The following is a 22,267-nucleotide window of genomic DNA, read 5'->3' on the forward strand; positions in this document are numbered from 1 at the left end:
GAATGAAAACTTTCAATAGCCAAAGCACATCTGAGAGTTCCTCTGTCATGGAGACAGTGGGTGAAAGAGTGAGTCAGCTTACTATATTCTGTTTTCCTGCTCAACCCAGATTCTACAGACAGTCATTTTGGTGCCTGTTACATCCCTGGAATTCCCCTCCAACAGTGAGTGTTGCTTTCCCTGGCTCCTGCTCCAAGATGGAAGTCTTCTCCAAGATCTCTCTCTCTCTCTTTTTTTTGTACCCAAATGTATCTCTCACTGCAAGTTGTGGCTCTCTTTCCCTTTCCCTCCTCTCTCCTCTTTGCCAGCTGGAGATTTTTACTGGATGCCCCCTGGCATTTCAAACCCAATTGTCAAATTGGTACATTCACCTGGCCCATGACCACCTCTGTTAAGGGCTCTAGCTTCCTTCCAGTCATTGAGACCTGAAACATTGTGTCTGTGGCTTTACCTTCCACATCATCGCTAAGTCCTGTACCCTCATCATCAAGTCCTATACACTCAGCTTTTCCTCCCTAAGTGAATGCTTCCTTTCTCTGAGGCACCAAAGCACTCCTGTATGACATTTCTATACTGTTTTGCATAGTGTTTATGTGTTTACTAATCTTCTGGTCAGCACCAGATTTTAAATTCCTCAAGGACTATAATTACATATTGAATTTCAAAAGCTTTGAACAGGTGTCCGCCATCTACTGGGCAACAGGGAAATGATGATGAAAAAGATAAGACCCCCTCCTCAAAGAGATCACACACTTGGACAAATGAATGTAGAATGGAGACAAAAAATACTTACAGCAGAATACATGACAAGTTTTCTGCGGTTCCATGGCTGCGTTGCTCTCTTCATGTGATTGAGGATTTCACCGACCAGGACACCTGAAAGAAGATAAATCAGCAATGGAGCTGAACCAATGTGGGCTCATATTTCAGTTCATAAGCTTTTAGTTAATTCACACTTAGTGATTCTCTCTGCCATGATTCTCAAGACTTAAAAAGAGAGGGAAAGAACTAATTTTGGTTGAACATCTGCTGTGTGCTGGTAGTGTGATTTACATACATTACTTTACTGAAGCCTGACTTCCAGTCCCGATGTATAGGTGAGGAAACTAAGGCCCAGAGATATTAAGGGTCTCATACAGCAGCAGCAGGAGAGCTGGACTGTCACGTCAGGACTCCACTATCCAAGATTTTGTTAAAGCTCAAGTTAGGAGGCTGGGGAACTTGGAAAGAATCTCAGATGGCTTTTTTTCAGACAGTTGTTAGCCAATGCTCTTGTCCGGGGCAGGCCTGCAGCACGGCATGTAACTTCTCTGTGTACTCTCTTGCTGCCACTCTGTGGCAGTCAGACCTTTGGGAGACCCTGGGAGAAAGCAGATCTCTGGATGTCTGGACACGTCATGGACTATGTTCTGGGGACAGTTTCTGCAGGTTCCGCTGGGTGTGCCTCTGAGCGGGGCATCCAGCATCTTCAGCCTTTGTGTGTCTGCAGTCGATGGAGCTTCTGCCCTTCACATTTGCTCTCCTGAGGTGGTGAACAGCACATGCACTGCTCAGAGTCTCCATCCTGTTTGCAGACACTGAAGGGTGAGGGGTACCTGGTGGTGCCAGGTCCTACTCTGGGGACATCTCGCCTCAGGGACTTCCACCACCATCACCTGAAGTCACACAAGTTAAAACCGGAAACCAGTTTTACGGTTTTAGAAATAGAAAGACCAGTGCCTTATTGGTGGTCTTTCTATTATACATGTGCTCTCTTGGTGTCAGGATGACCAGTTTTCAGTTTTGTTTTTCATACATGAAGGGCATTCATGTTAACAGACTGACTCTGTGGTCCACTCAGCAAACACACTGAGCAGCTGCAACGGGCCAGATACTTTGCAAGGTGAATCAGATACGTTTCCTGTCCTGCAAAAGCTCACAAAAGAGTAAGAAGAGACTTTACTGGCCTGTACACCAATAAGCACAGTAAAGAATTAATTGGCAAGGGAGGTGACCAGCTTTCTGTAGATGCTGGGACTTCCTTGACGAGGAATGGATGGAGCTTGATGCTACATCTCCAACAGGTCTACATTTCTCTGCCCCTCCTTCTCTGAGGAAAAGTTGCCCTCAGAGAAACCCCTTTCAGGACTTGAGCTTGATCTTCATGCCACATTGGTACTCAGCTCTATGGCCAAGTTTCTGGGAGTCAAGGTGGTCACCTTCGATCAGCAACTTAACCTTCGTCAACAGGTACCTTTGCAGCAGCCTTCAGAGTTGATAATGGAATACAATGATATCAGCTCTCGGTTCTGGGGTGATTGTCCACCTTGTCATAGGAGAAACTAGGGTAACCACCATGATTCTCCCCAGGCTCTGGCATGCCAGTAGTTATGTTTTATAGGAGGAGAAATTGAGGCTCAGAGAGGTTCAGCAACTTGTTCAGGATTACACAACTGTGAGCAGAGGGGCTGAGCTTCTCTGAACCCAGCAGGTCTTACTTCAAAACCCTTGCTGGGAGTCATTAGACCAACATCAGTGTAAGCTAACTCCTGAGTTCCTTGTTACATTATTTATTAAAAATCTGCATAAACCAGACAAAACGTCATTGATTGGAAGACACAAACTTCACTTCCTTCATTCTAGGGCTGCAGCAGGGATTGGCAAACTTCTTCTATAAAGGGCCAGATAGTAAATGTTTTAGGCTTTGTGGGCCACATGGTCTGTCACAATTGTTCACTCTTGGGTAGAGAAGCACAAAGGCAGCGACAGACACATCCTAAAGGAATGAGTGTGGCTGAGTTACAATAGCATTTTATTTACAAAAAAAAAAAAAAAAAAATAGGCAGTGGGCTGGGTTTGGACTTCAGGGTGTAGTTTGCCAAGCCCTGATCTAGAGCAAGAAGAGATTTCCATTAATACGGATATGACCAGCCATACGTTCCTAAATGAGCTAGAAGGATTTTCTTGGTGTGTCGGGAGGAGAGCAGGGGAAAGGAGGGTGTCTTCCCTGAAATTGGCTGATAGAACAAAAGTTTTGGCAAAGGTGAGAAGATGCCGCTCAAAGTCCTGATGTTTTCATGAGCCTCTTTGTCACCCAGACAATACACGTTTTCTCTGCAGGATCGCGTCCAGCCGCCTCATCATTCAATAAGCATGTAGTTGACAAGTCTCTCTTGCCCAGCCAGATCTGAACAATAGGCTGAGCGTGTGTTTTGGCAGGAATCACTCAGGAAACAATTTCCTAGCTTATCAATGGCACTGGACTTCCTCCAGAAAATAGGACAGGTGCATTTACAAAACAGGACAAGTGCCAGCCTTTAGAGTCCAAGACTGAGAGAACATCTCAGGGAAAGACTCTGATAGACAGAATCTAGTTTAATACACTTATTAGATGGGGAAACTGGGACCCAGAGAGGGGAAGTGACTTTGACATACAATCTCTAGTAGCCAAGTGAAAAAAAAAAAGAAGAGACATGAGTAAGCTGCTGGGAGAAACCACAGGTTTTGTTCAGATACAGACCTCTGCATCTGTTATTAAGCTGTTGTCGACCTTTGCCTGGCTTTTCCTACTTTTCTTCACCATCTCTTGCCTCTGGAGAAGTGCTTCGGAAACTTTCTGAGGTTCTTAGGGAGTTTATTAAAATGCAGATTCTGATTCAGCTGGTCTGGGGTGGGGCCTGAGATTCTGCATTTCTAGCCAGATGCTAGGTAATGTTGCTGGTCCTTGGACTGCACTTTGAGTAGCGAGGGGCTGAATTCCTGAGCCCATTATGACTAGGCGGGGGGAAATAAATCGAGTCCTCTCACCACCATCTCACCACCATCTAATGGGGCTGGGGATTGACTCCTACTACTGGTACCTAGTTGTCCAAGAATGAGGTCTGGTGCTTATAGAGCCAATGAGGCCCAGCTTCCACCCTCTGCATCGTTTTGTTGTTTAATTCATAAGATTGAGCTGCTTCCTGGGCTCTGTCCTTACACACAGTCTGTCTCCTGCCTGGTAATTTCCCCCAACATATCAGGTTCCATCTAAGACTCTCTCTGGATGCTTTCCCTTCTCCAAAGGTTGGATCTTATTGCTCATGTGCTTAGCATGGAGTAAGGACTTGCACATTTCTATCAGGTCTGTCTCTCGGCCATGCAATCCAGACTTCTGTAACAGCAGGTCTGCAACTTCATCACATCATGCATGACCATTTCTTAAAGTATTTGCCACAAGCTACTTTGTACACCTTGTATGCAGTTGCTCTTGACCATCTTGACTTCATATCTCCTTAGCTGTTCTTCTGGTTACAGCATCCCTCACTCTTTTTTTGTAGCTGTAATTGGCTCCTCTCCTGGCCAGTGTCTTGAATTCTTTCTCTAGCTATGCAGACCTGAGTAAACGTCCTCCCAGTATGGTCCAACTACCAGGATGCTTTGCCTCTATGTAGTCCCCTGAGGTTCCACGGAACTTGTCCTGACCCCATGGTAAATAGGGTCTGGCCATGGTTGGAGTCCTGACATGACTGGACTGTTTTCCTCAAACTGTCCAGAGTATATGACTTAAGACATCTCCTTATTATGCTAAGCAAAGTAGGTCAGACAGAAAAAGTCAAGACCCAGATGATTTCACTGATGTGTGGGAGATAAAACTGAAAACAACAAAGGAACAAGACAAACAAACAAAGAAACAAAAACTCATAGACACAGACAGTTCAGTGGTTAGCAGAGGGTAAGGGGGTCGGGGGTGGTAGATGAGGGTAAACAGGGTCAAATATATTGTGAGGGAAAGAGAACTGACTCTGGGTGGTGAACACACAACATGATATCTAGATGATGTATTACAGAATTGTACAGCTGAAACCTATGTAACTTTACTAAGTCACCCCAATAAACTTTAATTAAAAACAACAACAACGAAAAAAAACCCCACATCTCCCGTGGCTTAGAATTGCTTCATTGTTATGTCGACCGGACATAATGGATCTTCTCTTGCTCTCCATCCTTAGTTTTAATGCCTAAATTAACAACACTGGAACCTGAAACATCCTTTGCTGTTTTGGTCTGCTCACCCAACTGTCCTCAGAGGCCTCAGTGTCTATCCCCTTCCTGCCTAGTCCTGGCTTCTTTCTTCCACCCACCTATCCTGATTATAAGGGCATGGCATCGCCTTGCCTAAGTCTACCTTCATTATGATATTATACCTTTTGCCAGGAAGGGCCATATCCAGCTGAGAAATAAATACCATTCAACACCAATGAAAACATTTAAGCTATCATCAACTGGTCAATTGCAATAGATATTAATCTACAGGGCATAATTAGCCTGCAAAATATCTTTTATTCACTTTCGCAATAGCTACCACTGGGTTTCAGGAAAATAGGCCACTTTGTCATACCGCCCACTTGAAAAATTCATGCTATAGGCCGCAAGACTTTGATTTTCATGGGGCTCAGATACAAAAATCCTCAATTCTTTGATCTGGAAAGGATGAGACGTATCATTTAGCTTTAGCCCAAAGCTTTCATTTGCCAGATGGGAAAACTAAGGCCCAGAGTAGGTAATCTTGATGATTATAATAACACATAATGTTTATTGTCAGCATATTATGTACCAGGTAGTGTTTGTCCTAAGACCTTTGACGTACATTCATTTTAATCCTCACTACCTATGAAATGAATATCATTATTATCCCCATTTTACAGAATGGAAACTGGTGCTGGAGTGATTCAGTGACCTGTCCAGGACGCATCGCTGATTAGTCGTGGGACCAGCACATAGACGTAACGCTGCATATGCTCCTCTCATTTTTAAAACTGTACTTACCCCCCTGCAGTCTAGCTTTCTCTTTCTGCTTGTGAATTCCATAGGTGGCCAGGAGGGACAATTCTGATAATTCTCTCAACTTAATAATGGTGTCCTCGGTGGCCCAGGAGGGTAAAGTGAAATTGTGAACACCCTGTAGCAAAGAAAAAGGAAGAAAATGTATACTTGTTTTTCTGACTACCCCCTTTGTTGATGTTTTATCGTTGTTCACTGCACAAGAACCACTAGGTCTGCACTTTCTTGTCCTGCCATTTCTTTTTCGGAAGACTTTACTTTGTGATAAATAGTGGTATTGGTTTTCAGAACAAAATTCAGAGACTCATTTGCCCCTTCCTACCAAGTCCATAGCTTTTGGCTTAACTCTGGGTCAAAGGGCAACTCGTATTTTGCATAGTAAGGGTGCGGTAGGGCAGGGAACACACCTTATTCTTTTATGAAAGATTTAGACATCTTTTTATTCACTTGGGGGAAAGGTAAAGCTGACAGAGTTGGATGATATTTCCTTAAAAGCTGAATGAACAACCTAAGAGGACAGCTGGGAAAGGGAATGCATTTCCCAAACCTTCAACAATACAACTCCACTCCTATTAGCTTCTAGTTCACTGACTCTTAGGGAAAGAGTGTACCTTGCCCATGGTTGCCACTTGGTAAATATTCGTTAAATCGATGACTAAGCTGTAGAGCAGGGCAGGTAGAGACCTTGTGCTAATATTTATTACGTGCTATGAAGAGTTAATTAAGATTCCCTCAATTTCAAATGTGGGGGGGGGAGAGAGAGAGAGAGAGAGAGAGAGAGAGAGAGAGAGAGAGAGAGAGGTGAAAAAGAATTAGACACCATGACCACATTATGGAATAGTTTAGATCAAACTTCAGTAAAGAAGAAAGAAAAAAAATTAAGAGTGAAATAAAAATGTGGGCCCCTGTCTCCATTGAAGAGTCTTTTATAAATAGGCTGACACATCTTTCTTGAAACAGATGCTGATGATAAAGTTAAAATATTGAGAAAGTAGTGTGTGCTTGGGTCAATGGACTCTGACGTGGAGGGGGAAAACTGTCATCTGTTATTGAGAGGGGACTATGAAAGTAATTGCTGCCTCCCCAGAGACACTCACGATGACCTCAAAATCAGAAGTGGATGTAAGTTATGTGGGTGGTCAGAATTTTGCGGCAGGATTCAGTGAGCTGGTTGGGAAACCAGGATTCTAGAGTACTCCTTTTGGCCAGCAGGTGGAGCATGGTGAGTGAAACACACAACACCGCCTTGAAAAACTCAGGTGTGATATATCTAACTACAATGGTTGTTTTGTATGCGTTGTACAGCAAGAAAGAGATCCTTGCCAGATAAACCACTTTCAGTAGACTTGCTTAAAGTTGGTTTGCTTGTTTTTATATCTAGAAATCAGGTATTTGTTTCCTCCTCTTACTGTATACAACACTGTATTTTTCATCAAAATCAATGACAGGAGCTCAGCATTCCTGAGTGACTGAAAAATAAGTAAGTGGTAAGGCATAGAAGAAAAGCAATTTTGCTTGCCATTTTCTAAAGGGTGAAAACATAAATAATGGAGAGAAGAAGTCAGAATGTTCAAGTTAATATTAAGAAGTCTTGAATTATGTTTCAATGTCAAAGGAAGTATAAGTAATACATATGCAAAAAAAAGCAAAAGAAAATGTATTCATCTATTTCAAAATAGGCATGTCATAAAGTCAGATTGCAAGTTGATTTCAAATACTTTTTCTTTTACCTCACAAAATAAAGGGTCGTAGATGTTACTCCAAATTTCGAAAAGTTCCTTGCCATGGTATCCAGAAAGTTTAGGTAACGTTTCTATAAAATCCTGAAACACACAGAGAGGAAAAAATTTTTTTCTAAACCAGGGTTTCTCAATTTCAGCATTATTGATATTTTGGGCTGGGTAATTCTTTGTTGTGGGGGGCTGCCCTGTATATTATAGGATGTCTAGCTGTATCCCTGGCCTCTACCCACTAGATGCCAGCATCACCCCTAATCCCTCAGTTGTGACAACCCAAAATGACTCCAGACATTGACAAATGTACCCTGTGGGGCAGATTTGCCCCTGTTGAGAACTGCTATTCTTTACAGAAAAGTGTGTAATAGCATTGGCTATGATGATGTCAACCTAACGAATTTTACAAATACTAATTAACCATCTCATTAGTACATCAAATAGTGTAATAGGTTATACCATATAGCTGGCTTATTGCCACATGCTCCTGCTTTGTTCTGGAATCACATTGAAGTGCGCTGCCTCAAAATTATTTTTGGAAGTAAGTTGAGTATAATTCACAAATAAATGAGTGGCCAAGGTGAGAGGGGAAAACATATCTCACCAGGAAAGCACACCAGGAAAACACAATAGAAACAGGATTCCATATCTGGCTGTAAGTGTGAAATCTGGATAGGAGACAAACATTTCTCTAGGTTCTGTATTATTCTTGGGGTGTCATGATAAGGAGACCCCCTGTTCAGCTATCTGCCTGATGAAATTGGCAGCAATTCCTGGGAAGCCTTTTGGAAGATATTGTTTGTCTGCTGGATAAATTTTCTAGGAAGATACAATTTCCCAATATTAACCCAAACAAATTTCCATAAAGTAAATAGAAATAATTATTAAACATCCAGCTTCTCCCCATCAAAAATACAAAAAACACAAAAAACATTAAAAAAATATGAAAGCTCTAGGGCCAAGTGATTTAATAGAAGACTTCTACTAAACTTTCCAAGAGTAAATTATTCTAATACTATTTTAACTGTTCTGCAGCATAGAAAAAGAAAGAAAACTTCCAAAAAAATTTTATGAACTAATGCAACACTGACACTGACAAAGGCTGCCCAGAAAAGAAAACTGTAGTCCAATGTCACTTTGAATAGCAATGCAAAATGTCTAAGTAAAATATTAGCAAACAATTCAATATCGTATAAAAAGAAAGAGACTTGATTCTAGAAATGTAAAGATGGTTGAATATTAGTAAATCTATGACTATAACTAATCTTAGTAATTGATCCCAGGAGAAAAATAACTTGATTATATTAAAAATGTTAGAAAGAACTTTCAAAAATTAAACAACGGAATTGTTAAAAAACAAACAAACAAAAACAAAACACTCCCGAACATAGACAGACAGCTAATGTATTAACTTGATAAAAACATACCTAATTGACCCAAAAGCTAGCATGCTTAAAAGACACTAAAATCAGGATGAGACAGAGATACCCACTACCAATTCTATTATAAAATACAGTCATGGGCCGCTGAACAATGGGGATCCGTTCTGAGAAAGGAGTCTTTAGGTGATTTTGTCATTGTGCAGACATCATAGAATGTACTTACACAAACCTAGATGGTTTAACCTACTACACCTAGGCTATATAGTATAACCTAGTGCTCGGTAGGGGAGGAAAAATAATTTTCCCTCTCCCCTTCTGGGTTCTTGACCAAGACATCCCTGTAATAAAAGACAGATTAACAGGAGGAAAACAAAAGTTTAATAACATGTACACCTCCTGTATACATGGGAGACACAGGAAAACTGAGTAACTTGCCATCTCCTTAAATATCATCTTCAGCTGAAGAAAAAGACTTTGGGGGTGGGGAGTGTCAGTTATGGGAGGTTACCAGAGAAAGCACAGTAAACAAGGGTGAGGTTCTTATGCAGATTTAAGTAGTTGCCAGTCTGCATTGACAAATTTCTAGAGATAAGGTTATCCCCCTTTTTCTGGTACAGCAGGGAGACACCCTTACAAATGGAGATTTCCCTTAGAAATGTAAATATCTTTTGGAAAGGGTAATTTCTACTTGGTTTTCAGAGCTTCTCCCATGTCTGCTGTTTCTTAAAATCAACCAGCCTGAAATAATCTTTATGCCAAATAGACATATTTTGGGATGACAAATTCCATTCCCTTATAGCTCCTAGGCTACAAACCTATACAAAATATTATTGTATTGAATACTACAGGTAATAATATGACATTTTTGTGTAATAAAAGGGGAAACTACTAGAATATATTCATATTTATTTGCACAAGCATAAAGAAACTTCAAGGCCACCTAAGAAGATACTGTCAGCAATTACCTGGGGGGTCATTGAGAGACTTTCTACTGCATTCCTTTATATACTGGGGGTGCCAAAAAAATGTATGCAAGTGGTCACTTTGGTCGGTGTTGCTCAAGCAGTAGTTTGCCGTAATCAGAAATGTTTAGATGCTGATGGTAACCACTTTGATCACCTCTTGTAATTGCAGAAGTCAAACATGACTTGTATTCATCTTTTACTATCAGTATGTATTGAATATTACAATTTTAATGCAGTTTTCCTTTGTGTATACATTTTTGGCACCCTCTCTCTATATGTATATATACATATATAATAATACATATATAATAATATATATAAATATATATAATTTTTGAACCATTGTGAATGTATTACAAATTCAAAATATTATTTTTAAAAGCACAAAGCATCATATCTACCTTTCTATAGTCTTGAAAAGGGGTATTTCACAACGTGGAAACATAAACTGAAAAATAAAGACTATCCCTTGTATATGAAGACAATAGTCCCAGCCCCTCAGCCTCAATAAGGCAGATCATTTCAGACTTGCATTTATTCTGATCCAGGCATGCAGTTTTACCTGGTTCCTCTTAGGGACATAAGTATAGGACTTGTAAGGGATGGGCTTCTTTACTGCCCTGTGGTCCCAGCACAGCAATGGAGACCAGGTGGTGTGATTGACTGACCCTCATTAAACATTATAACCCATTGCCAGAACCAGCTACCAGCAGACACATTCCTCCCACACTTTTAAGAAACTGCAGCTTCTTCCTCTGTCTTGGCCCCCACACTCTTGTATGACCACCAAATGACACTATTTTTTTTAACCTTATAAGGCTCCAGCCTCTTCTGGAATTCCTCCGATTTCAAAGTCTCACTCAGAAGTTCTTCATAACGGGAGCAATTCTTGAAAGGCAGGTAGAGCAACTGAGAACAACAGAAAACACTTTGTTAGTCAGAACTTTGCTAAAGAAGCAGCAGCCATATTTTAAGCCTCATTAGGTGCAAAGAGACCTTAATAAAAGATTCAAACATGTTTTGAACTAAATGGAAATTCTAAAATTGAGGGAAAAGAGATTAAGTCGTCTGCAGGTCTTAAATAGTAGGATACGTACTCAGAACTGAAAACCTTTGTTTTTTAGTTTCGTGAACTTGCCTAAATCGCACTACACATTGGTAGTCACACTTCCTGATTTTCTATGTGAAATGATAACCATTACCTTGCTTCTTTACCTACCCCTTTCTAGTATTAGATGAGCAGGAATACAGAGAAATGAGTTAGAGGTTCTGGAAAGAATCTTAAGAGATCCATTAACTACTTGACATAATTCTTGCAAATTCACAGACTGTTAAAATAAGGGCACATATTAAAGCCATAGAAAAAGCATCTTTAAAAACCTATTATGAGGACGAAGTGATCATGCTAAAAAGAGCTTTAATTCAATGGTCTTTTATAGTTTTAATTATAATCTACAGGTTGGTGTCTCCCAAGTTCATTTTGTTGCTTTTACTTTCCCTCTGTGACTAGTTCTATACTTCCAGCCCTTGGTGGATATTACTATTTAGATGTTTCTCATTTTTCCTCAAATTTAATATGTAAAAAACGGTAATTAATTAATATTAATTATTAAATATGCAATTAATATGTAAAAAACAACATCTTCATTTTTAACTGTTTCTTCTTTGCAATCGCTCCACTTTTGCCAATAGCAAAATTAATCATCCTGCTTCCTAAACTAATCATTTCTGCTTGTCTAATTTCAAAACGTTTCCAGAACACACGCCTTTTCTTTATCTCCATTGTCCTTTGCCATTCCTCGCCACTATAAGCTGTGTTTCACCTACTGTTAACAGCTTCTTGGATGGTCAGTCAGCATCCATGCTGTGTGCCTTCAAAATTCATTCTCTACCAGCAGCTACACTAATCCTTTTTATTTTATTTTTGTAAACATTAGTCTTTTTAAAGCATTGGTCAGATCATGCCATTCTGTGGTGTCTAGCCTTCATTGGCTTTCCATCTTACTTGGAATAAAACCCAAACTCACAGTCAGTGCCTAGTGACTGCTCTGCCCTGCTTTCCTACTAATGTTCTTCTTACTCGCTGCTCTCCAGTAACACCTGGGCCTTCGTGCTGTCCGCTGACCACACAGGCTTGAGGTCTCTGCAGACTATTCCCTGCCTGAGACAATCCTCTCACTGACTTCCACCTGCCCCAGCCACCAACATATTGCCGTTGTATTTCCTTGAAGGAGCTCATCACCATCTGAAATTATCTTATTCATTTACTTCTTTATAATCTATTTCCTATAAGCTATAAATTAAAATATAAACAGCCATGATCTTGTCCACTTGTCACTGCTGTGTTGTCAATATTTGGAACAAGGCCTGGCATGTTAATAGCTACTAAGAAAACCTTTTTTTTAAATAAGTTGCTTCCTGTTTGTCATTTCTGATTCTCTGTGTCACTTGTCTTACCTCTCTTTCCTTCCCCTAATGCCTTTACCATCTAATTTCAGGCCTTCATTTCCTTATTCCTGAATTGGTTCAACAGTTATTCTCAGAGGCTCGAGTATCTTTTCCTTCCATGCCACTGTCAGACAAATGCCTTAAACACCACTTCTGGTGTGTGTATATACTGAAGATGGAATACTTTTATATCTACTGCTTTACATATAAATCTCCCTGCATGGCTTTCAAATTTTTCCATAGTTAGAAATAACATTGGTAAAGGAGAAAACACAGAACTATTTATTTAAAGGTATAGGTTTGAATGAATTATTTATCCTTTCTAGACTTTAGTTTTCTCGTCTTACATATTGAAAGAGTCAGGCTGAAAATAAATAGAGTAATACTTAAACATCTACCCAGCATTTTGCAGTTTAAAAAGTCCTTTCCATTTCTTAATTAACTTGGTTTTCTCAAATCCTTATAAAGAAGTTAAGTGGGAACTGTTGTTTCCATTTTACAGAAAAGGAAATTGAGGTGCAGGGAGTTTACTCAAGGTCAAGTATCTGAAGTGGTAGTTGGCTCTCAGACCTAGGTTTTCCAAACTTTAAATCTAGCCCTCCTTCTATATCACACTGCCTTTCAACCTCGAGATCCCTTCTGGCTATTAAAAGTGGATTCTGTAATCTATGCCCAACATAGTTCTTCAGTCTCATTTTCATTCTTTCTAAAGGAACTCTGGACACAGAAGGGCAAGCACTCTGTATATTGACTCACTGCCATGCTTTCAGGCTGCCTTTCTCTCTTTTCCTACCCCTCTTCTAAGGTCTGGTTCAAGTTCTTAAGCTCTCCATGAAGACTTGACTGCCCTTTGGTAGTTCCACGTAGGTCTCATTCTCTGAATTCCTTTAGCATGAACAGTTTGTACTTGAAATCATTGCTCACCATCTTGTATTGTGTTCTATACATGTCACACATGCACATTTTTTTCATCAAATGGATTACAAATTAACAAAGAAAGCTAGCCTCATATTTCTCTACAGCACTTAGCACAGCTCTGAGAATGACTTTGTGTTGATGATTGATTTTGTTAGATGTCTGATTTGATGCTAGAGAGAATGTTTTCATCTTAGTGAGTAGGCCCCCATAGGTAGTCTTACTTGCTTCTCTCTTCCTCTCCCTCTCTCCCTCATTCTCTCTGTTTTCCTCTTCCTCTTTTAATAATACCTGTATTCTCTTTGCTATTAAATTAAATTAAATTAAATTAAATTAAATTAAATTACTATCTTTCAGGATTAAGGGTGAAACAGCTACCTTGGTCTACATTGGCTAAATTGGGTGTTGCTGTCCAGTCTTTATCTAAGTAGAAAAGGCTGTGGTAAAAGCGTGTTTTTTTTTTTTAATTTTTTTGGGAAGAAAATATTCACAAATTCCTAAAAACACTGATAATCATAATACTTCACTCCTGATTCTGTGAAGGAAGGAGGCACAAGTAAATCATCCTGTCTTTTCAGGAAACACCAGAAAAATTGGTTTGAACAGATTTACCTAGAGTGAGATTGACAGGGTCAGGCTGTTTCTACAGTCTTTGGGAAAAATACCTAAGTCACCAGATGCAGCAATGAAGTCAGCAACTCTAAGAGCACTGGCAGGGCAAAAAGGATAGGACCCTACCCCAGAGGTCACTGGGCAACAGTGCAGGTCCAGTGGTCATGCTAAGCCTCAGCCATAGAGAAATGAGATGGTCAGGCCTATAAGGTGACTGCAGGGGAATTAGGAAGGACTCCTTGTCCCAAACTATTTCCTTCACATAGTCTTAAATTCTACACCTGGGAGATTAGATTTATCTATTGCTATTTTAAAAATAGCGGTCCCTCTGAAAAGGTTAAAGAGTTCTTGATCAGTCCCACCCAGTGTAAATAAATCTGAGAGTTTCTCTCAAACAGCCTCATTCAGGCAGCTTGGTTTACAGTGCTGGTCCCCTCAGACTTGGCTGTCCACTGGAATCATCTAGGGAGATTATTTTTAAAAATACTGATGTCTGGGTCCCACCCTTAGGAATTCGGATTTGTTATGGGCATCAGGATTTTTAAAAATTGTCAGGTGGTTCTAATATATAGCTAAGTTTGAGAACCATTAGTTTATAGGGAAGGAAATCGCTCTGGAATTTCCTGGCTCTAGTCCCAGCAGTGATGCTTACCACCTGTGTGGCTTGGGATCCATTTTGTTTAACTTCTTTAATCACTTATTTCCTTGGCTATGAAAGGAGAACTATAATATTGTCCATTCAAGTTTGTGATAAGAGGTAAATACGATGCATATCAAATGTTGGGCATCAATTATGTGCTCAAATGTTTCTCTGTTTCTAACCTAGAAATGGGGATTTTCATGGGGGAGGGGTAATTTGTAGGTAAAGATGATGTAGGATATTCTGGAGGGAGGAGAACTCTGTGTGAGGCACTAAAAGATCAGGAATGGAAGGCAGAACACTGGGAACAGTGTGTGTGTGTGTGTGTGTGTGTCTGTGTGTGTGTGTGTAAAGATGGAGAATGACAAATTGCCAACAGTTGAAAAAATGGCAAAACAAAATGGATGACAAAGATCCAAAGAGAAATTCTGTTTCAGCTTCTCTCTTGCCTTGGGCTTTCTATATCCTTTGCAGCTTTACTTAGGGAAGAGTGAAGTCTGCACAACCCAAGCAGTATTCCGAGTCCCAAATCCACAAGGACTGAGCAGCCTGCCTTCCTCCTTCCAGGCCCAATAGAATCTCCCGTTGTGTTTTTTTCAGACTACTGACCCGATCTTCAGAAAGAGGGACTGTGTGCACCGGGATGGGCTGCCAGAGTAGGCTGGGGTTCCAGACACTGGTACCCTCTGGGGGAAATAGGGCTGCAAGGTTTGTCATAGCACTCATCAAAGTCCGGTCAACATCTGTGCTTCGAACATACACCTAGAGTGGGAAAATCAAAGCAGAATCCAACTGAGAAGAACTGTGGGTTTTTCCTGTGGAGCTAATATTTGAGAAAGGGTAGGACACCCACACCAAAATCTTAGCTGACATTGCGGTAACTTCATGATCATCAGATCTATTACGGAAGAGACAATATTATAAGCATGCCATATAATATAGCAACCTGGTATGCCCATAGTTGAATGGACAAAAGTGACCAATGAAGTGGTGGCTACTTGCCACTAGCTGCCAAGCTATAGTATTTACCATAGGTGTCCATAAAATTTCAAACTTACTCATGTTTAAATTTTTTTAGAAACACAATGTTTGTATAAAGAGGACAAGATATATCTGATTTGTATAAGTTGCTTGGGAAACAGTCAAAACACTTTCACAAATGCAACATTACGTTAAATTCTTCCAAGGGACAAGGCTCCGACCCTTGGCTCCCCAACTTGCCTGTTGATGTTTATAGGACTCATTCAAGAATTTTTCATATCTTTTCTTTATATACTGTCCAAGTTCATAATGCTGCTCCATGCCCAGCTATGGGGAAAAAAAATAAAAGCAAAAATTAGTGAAAGTGAGTTCTGTGATTCTTATCTATGTATCTCGTCCCTTGTCATTAAATGAATAGAGCGAACAATGGTGTGCTTTAATAGTTCCACAACAATAACACATTTTAAAATGAAAACCAGAAAAGAGAGCTGTTATCTTTAGTCATGACTCCCTGAGAAAACTCTTTCATCTTCATTAGCACTTAACATAGAGCTTTGCACAGTTAATAGTTGATGATCTATTTGGTTTAAGTAAATGGTTCATCTCTTGTGTGGTAGAGCACTCAATGGGCATTTTTGTTGGCAGAACATTCACAGGGTTGGCTGACTACTTGCGTGCAGGGAGGGGTGGGAGTAGAGGGGGTGGCAGGGAGGGTTGTGGAAAAAATTCAACCATCCGATAAGAGGTTTGGACTTAATGAATTTGAAGATCACTTCCAACCTCTGAGTGCAATGATTTACTATTTGTACAGTTTATTTATGCATTTTAGACTAGAGCCTGTTACTCAAAGTGTGGTCTGTGGATCAGAAGTATTAGCGTCACTTGGGAGTATGTTAGAAACCAAGTTCTTGGGCCCCACTATTGACCTGCTGTGGGGACAGAGTCCCAGAGAGCAGTTTCCAGGCTCTCAGCCTCACGTGGAAAGGTGCTGGCTAGGGTAGTAGATGGCCATCAGCTGAGACTAGTTGGCCGTCAGTTGTAACCCGTTAGCCATTGGCCACTGATATAACTGCCCCTGCTGAGCTGGTAAGCACGGACTGCAGTTAGCAAGTGGGGGTTGGTTGGCACAGTAGAGCAGAGCAGAGCAGCACAGGGGACAATGGAAGGTTGCAGATCGTGTGGCTTCTGCTTCCTGTGTCTCCAACCTAGTCTGCCAGCGAGAATATAGTGGTATGAACCCCCTATCTATGGCTTCGTTGGTGTTCCCTTTTGACCTCACCATATTCTGCGTCCTTATGCAGGTGGTGGGACCAGTGACCCCACATGACAGATATTTTCACCTTTCTTTCAAAGTTTGTTATTCTATACCTGCAAGAACTATGAACCTACAACTGGAGCCCTGGGAACTGGGCCACAGTCCCACTGCACAAGGTATGAGCAGTGCACTTACATTCCTTCATCCGAGACAAAGGGAAGTGGGGGAGCCTGAAGGCCACAGTGGTGCTTCTCCAGAGGCACGGATTGCAGTTGGCAAGTGAGGTTGGTTGGCAGAGAAGCAGACGGCAGGTTGTGGATCGTGTGGCTCCTGCTTCCTGTGTCTCCAACCCAGCCGCCAGCGAGGCTATAGTGGTATGACTCCCCTATCTATGGCTCTGTGGGTGTTCCTTTTTGGCCTCACCATATCCTGGGTTCTTGTGAGGGGAGCAGGACTAGAGATACTGCATGACACCTGCTGATCCAGAATCTTTGGGGGTGAGCTCAGGAATCTGCTTTTAGCAAGCTCCTTAAGATTCTGATGGCCAGTAATCATTAAGAAGCATTGCAGTACCTCAAGCAGTACTGTACGTCAAAAGCAAAATTCATTTAGGGGTGCTTGTTGAGATGCAGATTCCTTAGCATTTCCCCCAAAGATTCCAGCTCATTAGATCCTACGTGTAGCCCTGGAATCTGCATTTTAACAAGTGCCCTGAGTGATTCAGATCCATGTGGTAGAGCACCATGCTTTGAGAAACAATGCATTGAAGTGTGCCTGTAATCCAGAGCCTCGCCAGAGCTTTGGGAGTCAGAGGGATGTGGTCGCTGTGGCTTCTGCTTGATCTCACTCGCTTATTTCCTTGTTACTCCTGGTCACCACTATCATGACCACCCCTCTAGCAGAGGGAGGTGATTGGAAAGGAATAATGTGTGCTTTGAGGTTTGTGAGTTTCCTGGATGACCTGGGTAGCTGAATAACCAGGTACTTTGGGTCTAATTGTTGTTCTACCCTACAGCGGACTTTTGAGGAAATAGTCATCTTCTATAGAGAAATGGTTTTCAAACTTTACCATGCATAGAATCACCTGGAGGACTCATTAAAACAAAGATTCCCAGGCTTCCACCCCAGAGCTTGTGGTTCAATGGATGGAGTCAAAGAATCGACATTTCTGTCAAGTACCCAGGTAATGGTGATGTTGCTCATCCAGGCACAACACTTTGAGAACCACTAACTTAGTAAGCCATCACTTGTCATTATGTAGATTGGAAGTACCTAACCATAGGCTCTAGGACCTTGCTACTTCAAGAGTGGCCATGTACCAGCACCTTTGGCATCACCTGGGAGTATGTTGGAAATGTCCCATGTCATACCTGCTGAATCAGAATCTGCATTTTAACAAGATCCCAAATGATTCATTCCCATTAAAAGCTTGAGAAACACTGCTCCAAGAGAATCTGATTGCTAGTCAGGGGACTCTCAGAAGGAGTACAGATCCCAGAGTCTGGAAGAATCTTTTCGTCTCATGGAAAAGCACCGCAGGGGAACTGGAGTCTATACAGAACCATAGCTATTAAGAAGCAGCCCTGAATTCTTTTAATACTTCTCATATTCAGGAAGTCAGAAGCTGGGTAGGCTATGGTGGGAAGAGCCCTGACCTCAGAGCCAGAAGGTGCTGGCCTCAAGCAGCCTCTCTGAGGTTTCTCCTCTCTGAAACATTGTAGTTGAGTTATTGCAGTAATTCTCAGCCTTGGCTGCACACTGGAGTCAACAGATCAACTGAGAAGCTTCTAAAAATCCCAATGTCCAGGCCACACTCTTACTCTTACATAAGATCCTACCAGGCAGACATCGATGCTTTCTAAAGCTCTTCAAATAATTCCAATGTTTGGCCAAAATAAAGACCCATTGGTTTTGGAGATAGCCACTTCTAGACACTCTGACATTTTCTTAATATATTTAAACAGTGCTTTGGTCAGGACAGAAGCAATGCACCTGGCCACGTGGCTCCACACAGAAGAGCCATTCACTCTTACAAGTGAAGGGTGTGGACCACTGGAGCAGAGACTACATTTGTCGTTGCTTCACAGTGCACTTTCTCCTTAGGTGCTCTGTAGGAAGTAGAGCTCTCTGTGTTTAGCTGACCACTTATAAGGAGGGCTCAATCCCAGCTGATCCAGTTGACAAAAAATGAAATCTGGTATCAGCACTTTCAGAGGATTCAGTTTCCCAACCCTGCAGATGAAGATTTTCTACTTTCTCAGGTGGAGCCTGAGAAACTCAGGGGCTGGCTTATAAGTATCTCTTGGTTCTCTTCAGCATTTCTAAACTTCTGTATTCTTCTGTTGTCCATGCACATCTCTCATGCTTTAATAAAGCCAACATGGTAAAAAAAAGATGAAAACAGGCAATTCTATATACTTTTCCTATAGTTCCTAGTCACTAAGGGTGACTTGGTATAGGGACAGAGCCCCAGAGAGCAGTTTCCAGGCTCTCGGCCTCATGTGGAAAGGTGCTGGCTTTGTTATTGGATGGCCATCAGCTGTGATCAGATGGCCATCCGCTGTGGCTGGGTGGCCATCAGCTGTTGCCGGTTAGTCATTGGCCACTGATATAACTGCTGTGGCTGTGTTGGAAGGTTGGTTGGTTGGCAGAGAAGTGGACGGTGGATTGCAGAACGTGTGGCTCCTGCTTCCTATATCTCCAACCCAGATGCCAGTGAGAATATTGTGGTATCCATGGGTTCGTTGGTGTTCCTTTTTGGCCTCAGCATATTCTGTGTCCACCCACTGGGAGCAGGAGCTGAGACCCTGCACTACACATGAAGCAGCGAGCAGGGTACGGTGCCAGCAAAAGCTCTCCGAAGGGCGGTGGAGCAGTTTGTGCATATGAAAACTCAGTTTTGGGAAGCCTGTGAATAGTAGCGCCTGGAGGGAGCAGGAAACACGATCTGCCTGGGAGAAACGTGACCCCTGGGTGAATTGGTGGTCCTCTCGATCCCCCAGATGGCATACCGCCCTGTTGGCCATAGCAGGCATTGCCTGCTTTCTGGTGGTCCACTGCTGTCATGTGCTCCTGGAGTTGTACATCCTACACTGGGGCCATCACCCACTCAGATGCCTGGCGGGGCGAGCAAGATCCTGGCCAGGTACGAATGGTGTCTGACTTTGGGCAGAAGGACAAGTGGCCCCCACACTGTGCGTAGTACCCGGTAGCCACTGTTCTTAAGAGTTGGACCCCCGTGGAGGGGTGGGAGGAGGTGGACGATTCTCTAAGCAGCATAGCTGGAGAAAGCGAAGGTCATTGCGGCAACGTGGGCTGGAAAGTGCTTGCTGAGGCAGCCCAGGTGCGTGAATTGTAGTCCCAGGAGGAAACACTTGCTGAATCCTTGGTGGAAGATGCGGGTGAGGTCAAGGTCATCCCTTACCCCCAGGTTGGGAAGAACTTAGAGCCCTCCCCTGCGGCGAGGGCACACGTTGGGAGAGGCCAATGCACAGCCCTAGCAAATGGCTGTGGAGTATGGGGAATTGCCTTCCATCCTGATTTGATCGACCGCTTGACTGTTTGCTTGGGAACATATTACCATGTAGTGGAACTGGTAGCTGTTTGCTTCCTGTGTCTCGCCTGGCTGCCAGCGATACTGTGGTACAGGAAGACCGTTTGTTGGGGTGCAGGCAGATGTTTACTTCCTGTGTCTTGCCCGGCCCATCCATGTGTCTTGCCCATCCATGGCTCCATTGGTGTTCCTTTTTGGCCTCACCACATCTTGTGTTCTTGTGCAGGGAGCGGGAGCTGAGACACCACATGACACTTGGACATGATCAGAAATTATCTAGGCTAACCATGAGTGCCTCTCTTTCTATAATCACCACACGTTTCACACTTCTTAGATCCTGGGTAATTGTGCAAAATAGTTTCCCAGATCTGAGTAACTAGTTATATGGTTTCAATAGATTGCAAACCCCACAATTTTAGTTTCCTTTGAGACTCATGACCAACCTTTAGCTGGAAATCCAACTGACCTGCGTGAGTTGGCCAAATCCTTGTGGCCATGAGGATTCCTTAAAGGGGTCATTAGGAAAGGTTTCAATAGGACTTCGGTCTCCATGCCTGAACACCTGGAAATAGATTGAGACAGTAATGTTACACATTTCACGCAGGTTTTTGCCTCTGTTCGTCATAATAGATATCCTTCTAAACCACTGGTCCTCAGCCTTGGCTGCTCATAGAATTACTTGGGGAGTTAAAAAAAATTCTGCAGATGGATCCACTCCTAGTGATTTTGTTTTAATTAATTTGGGATGCAGCCAGGGCATCAGGATTTTTTAAAAACCTCCCCAGGTACATCTCAGGTTAAGCTCACTAACGCTTTCCCTGTGTTTCAGGTAATGCAAGTAAGAGGAGGATTGGCCATTAGGAGGCAGGCGATCCCCACATGGAGACTGGTTTGTATATCAGGGCAAGAAGGAACACAAAACTTAGTAAGATCACTTTATTACAGACAAATTCTGATGAGAATTGTTCCTCCCTTAATTGTGGTTACGTAATTATGATATTAAAATTTTTGCATATAATAAAAATAGTGCTATAAAATGCAACATAGAATTTGCGACCATTCTGAGTCACTGATTTGTCAGTTTTTAGGAGGTTAGGGGTAAAGGATTTGTGGTGGGGGGATTAGAAAAGTGAATTCTAAATACTTTAAGGAATACTTCTGGATTTGTGTACATGCTGTTTTGACTGCCCATTTTACTCTTTGGGGAGAGTAGCCTGGACTTTGGAAACCTTGGTATTTGATTATAATATGCTTTTAATCAGAGGCACAAAGCTATTTTATAAGTAAAAGATAGGGAAAGAAAAACACTCAAGAAGTACAAGATGAAGTCTACCCTGATGTTAGCAAACATATTTCATTGCATTATAAATGAATATTAAACATGCATATTTAATTGCATTATCTGAGATTTCCTGTACTTTCCACTTAATACTACTGACTAAGATGCTCCATTGAAAAGAAAGCCAGGAAGCAGCTCTTTCCAAATGCTGCAAAAACAGTTCAGTAGACACTGAATAAGGCACAGTCTCAAACTTTACTCATCTTTCAGGTGGGATCCCAGGACAGTGAGACAGGCTTCTAAGACTTGGGTTGTGACTCTGGTTTCTGAAGAAAACTGATCTGCTGGCCCCCTAAACTGGTGAGAAACTAAAATCTCCATAGAACAGGCTAGAGCAAACAGAGGGCTAAAGGTGCAGTGGGTCTTAAGAAATAATTTTGGTTAGGTAAGGAATGGTCACAAATGGTCCCCTCGTGATGGGAAGAAAGGCTATTCTCTGATGAACACCTACTGTTACTAGTCACTCAGGGTGACTTGGTCATGATCAGAGATTATTGAGGCTAACCACAATGGAAACACACTTCAGACTTTTAGATCCTGAAATAGTATGTGCAAAATACTTTCCCCGATCTGAGGAACTAAAGTTGTTATATGGTTTCGATAGATTAAAAACCCCATATTGTTTAGTTCCCGGGGTTTTTC

The 22,267-nt window shown here is 41.9% G+C and overlaps 1 protein-coding gene across 2 annotated transcripts in view; it reads right to left on the bottom strand.

Moving 5' to 3' along the window:
• ACP3 (acid phosphatase 3) overlaps window positions 1–22,267 on the bottom strand; it is a 48,015-nt gene that overhangs the window by 14,866 nt on the left and 10,882 nt on the right. For both annotated transcript variants that reach the window (XM_081071813.1, XM_081071814.1), the window contains exons 2-8: window positions 20,753–20,848; window positions 15,719–15,805; window positions 15,107–15,259; window positions 10,693–10,791; window positions 7,533–7,625; window positions 5,788–5,920; window positions 794–876 (exon numbers count right to left, since the gene is read on the bottom strand). In XM_081071813.1, the coding sequence (XP_080927939.1) occupies window positions 794–876; window positions 5,788–5,920; window positions 7,533–7,625; window positions 10,693–10,791; window positions 15,107–15,259; window positions 15,719–15,805; window positions 20,753–20,848 (744 nt within the window). The remainder of the gene's footprint in view (window positions 1–793; window positions 877–5,787; window positions 5,921–7,532; window positions 7,626–10,692; window positions 10,792–15,106; window positions 15,260–15,718; window positions 15,806–20,752; window positions 20,849–22,267) is intronic.

The sequence above is a fragment of the Rhinolophus hipposideros genome (assembly GCF_964194185.1).
Source record: "Rhinolophus hipposideros genome assembly, chromosome: 14".
Lineage (NCBI taxonomy): Eukaryota > Metazoa > Chordata > Mammalia > Chiroptera > Rhinolophidae > Rhinolophus > Rhinolophus hipposideros.